Source organism: Monosiga brevicollis, genomic scaffold, assembly GCF_000002865.3.
Source record: "Monosiga brevicollis MX1 MONBRscaffold_107 genomic scaffold, whole genome shotgun sequence".
Taxonomy (NCBI): domain Eukaryota; class Choanoflagellata; order Craspedida; family Salpingoecidae; genus Monosiga; species Monosiga brevicollis.
This window is the reverse complement of record NW_001865133.1, coordinates 7,081-8,514: the sequence shown is the minus strand read 5'-3', so window position 1 is coordinate 8,514 and position 1,434 is coordinate 7,081. Positions and strand designations below refer to the sequence as shown.

General features: G+C 60.7%; 1 protein-coding gene across 1 annotated transcript in view; it reads right to left on the bottom strand.

Moving 5' to 3' along the window:
• Positions 1 to 19: 19 nt before the first annotated feature.
• MONBRDRAFT_30610 (uncharacterized protein) overlaps positions 20 to 1,434 on the bottom strand; it is a gene marked incomplete at both ends in the record, with an annotated part of 6,348 nt that continues 4,933 nt past the window's right edge. The window contains 2 exons of the mRNA XM_001751050.1: positions 20 to 728; positions 1,297 to 1,398. Coding sequence (XP_001751102.1) covers positions 20 to 728; positions 1,297 to 1,398 — 811 coding nt within the window. The remainder of the gene's footprint in view (positions 729 to 1,296; positions 1,399 to 1,434) is intronic.

Below are 1,434 nucleotides of genomic sequence, written 5' to 3'. Positions count from 1 at the left end.
AGGGGTGCTCGCGTAGTACATGATTGACCCAAGCTTTGCGGTCAAGGCGGGGCCCCTTGCATTTGCAAAGCCCAAATGGGCAGGCGAGGAGTTGCCTGTGGCCAGATGTCTTCAGCAGGACCTTGCGCTGGGCATCCAGCACGTTGGCAGCGATGGGCGGAGCGGGATCGCTGAGAAGAACATCTTGCTCACTCTCACTGTGTTCGCCCGCTGTATTGTGTGTTTCATTCTCACTGACTTCGCCAAGTGGGGCTGAGTTTGCATGCTCACTGTGTTCGACAGGATGTGAAATGGCAGCGGGCAAAATGGTAGTGGCAGGGGGTGAAGCAGAGGGCGGAGAGGGATCGGAATGGGTTTGTTGTGTACCCGATGGATATGGCAGCACCATTTGAGCGGGTGTAGGTGATTGCACCAATGGCTCAGGCGTGACACTGCCGTTTGTGTCACCGGCACCATCATGCGCGGGAGGGGCGATAGGGGTGGGCGCGCGGAGTGCGGTGGAGCGAGGAGGGGAGTCGCTTTCGTCCGAAGACATGGTCAAAAAATCCGATGGTGTGTTAGGAATCGAATGATGTGTCTGTCTCGCGGACTCGGGCGAGGGTTGTTGCTCCCCGCTGCCATTTGGCTCAGAGGGCACCGATGCTGACAAATCCTCGGTCGTAGGGGCTGAAGATGTGGCAGTGGCGGCGGCAGGCATTGCCGCAACAACTTGAGCAAAGGAGCGAGGGCTGGATGGCGTGCGAGGGGTGCGGGGAGAAGCATTGGAAGTGTTTCCGATGATGGGATGTTGCTCCCCGCCGCCGTTTGACGTCCTGGTCACTGGCTCGGCCGCGGGCACGACGGCACGTGCCGAAGACTCGGTCGCACCGGCAGCGGGGGACGTCGAGGGCACATGAGACGAGGCACGGGCGGTAGGGACAGAGTGGCGGGCGTGAGGGCGAAGCGGGGTGGTCATGGGGTCAGGGAAAACATGGTTACGGTCGTGGCGAGCGATGCCATGTTTTGTGTGTTTTGCAGAACGACGAGTTTGGGAAGGCGAGGTGGTGGTGTTGCTTGGAGGTGACTCGGCACTCGGGCGTTTAGCACCGCGGACCTGGGTCCAAGAATCCTCGCCGCCGGACTCAGTGGCCATGTCCGCGGGGCAAGCAAGCGAGCAAGCGAGCGGACACGGTGGGAGCGAGGGCGCCGCCAAAACGCGGGCCGCAAAGAGCGGGGTTGCAGATTTTGTCTGACAACGTGGTTCACGCCAAGATGTCAGAAAAAAAAAAAAAAAAAACATGGGCGAGGGTGGCGTACCTGAGCAGGCGGCCCATCTCGTCGCGAAGGGCGTTGTGACGCTTGATGGGACGGCAGGTCAGCAGGTGCTCGCGGCTTAGTCGCGGCTGAGGTGTCTTGCTGCTGCAGAGCGGGCACTTGTCCGTCGGCTTGACGTTG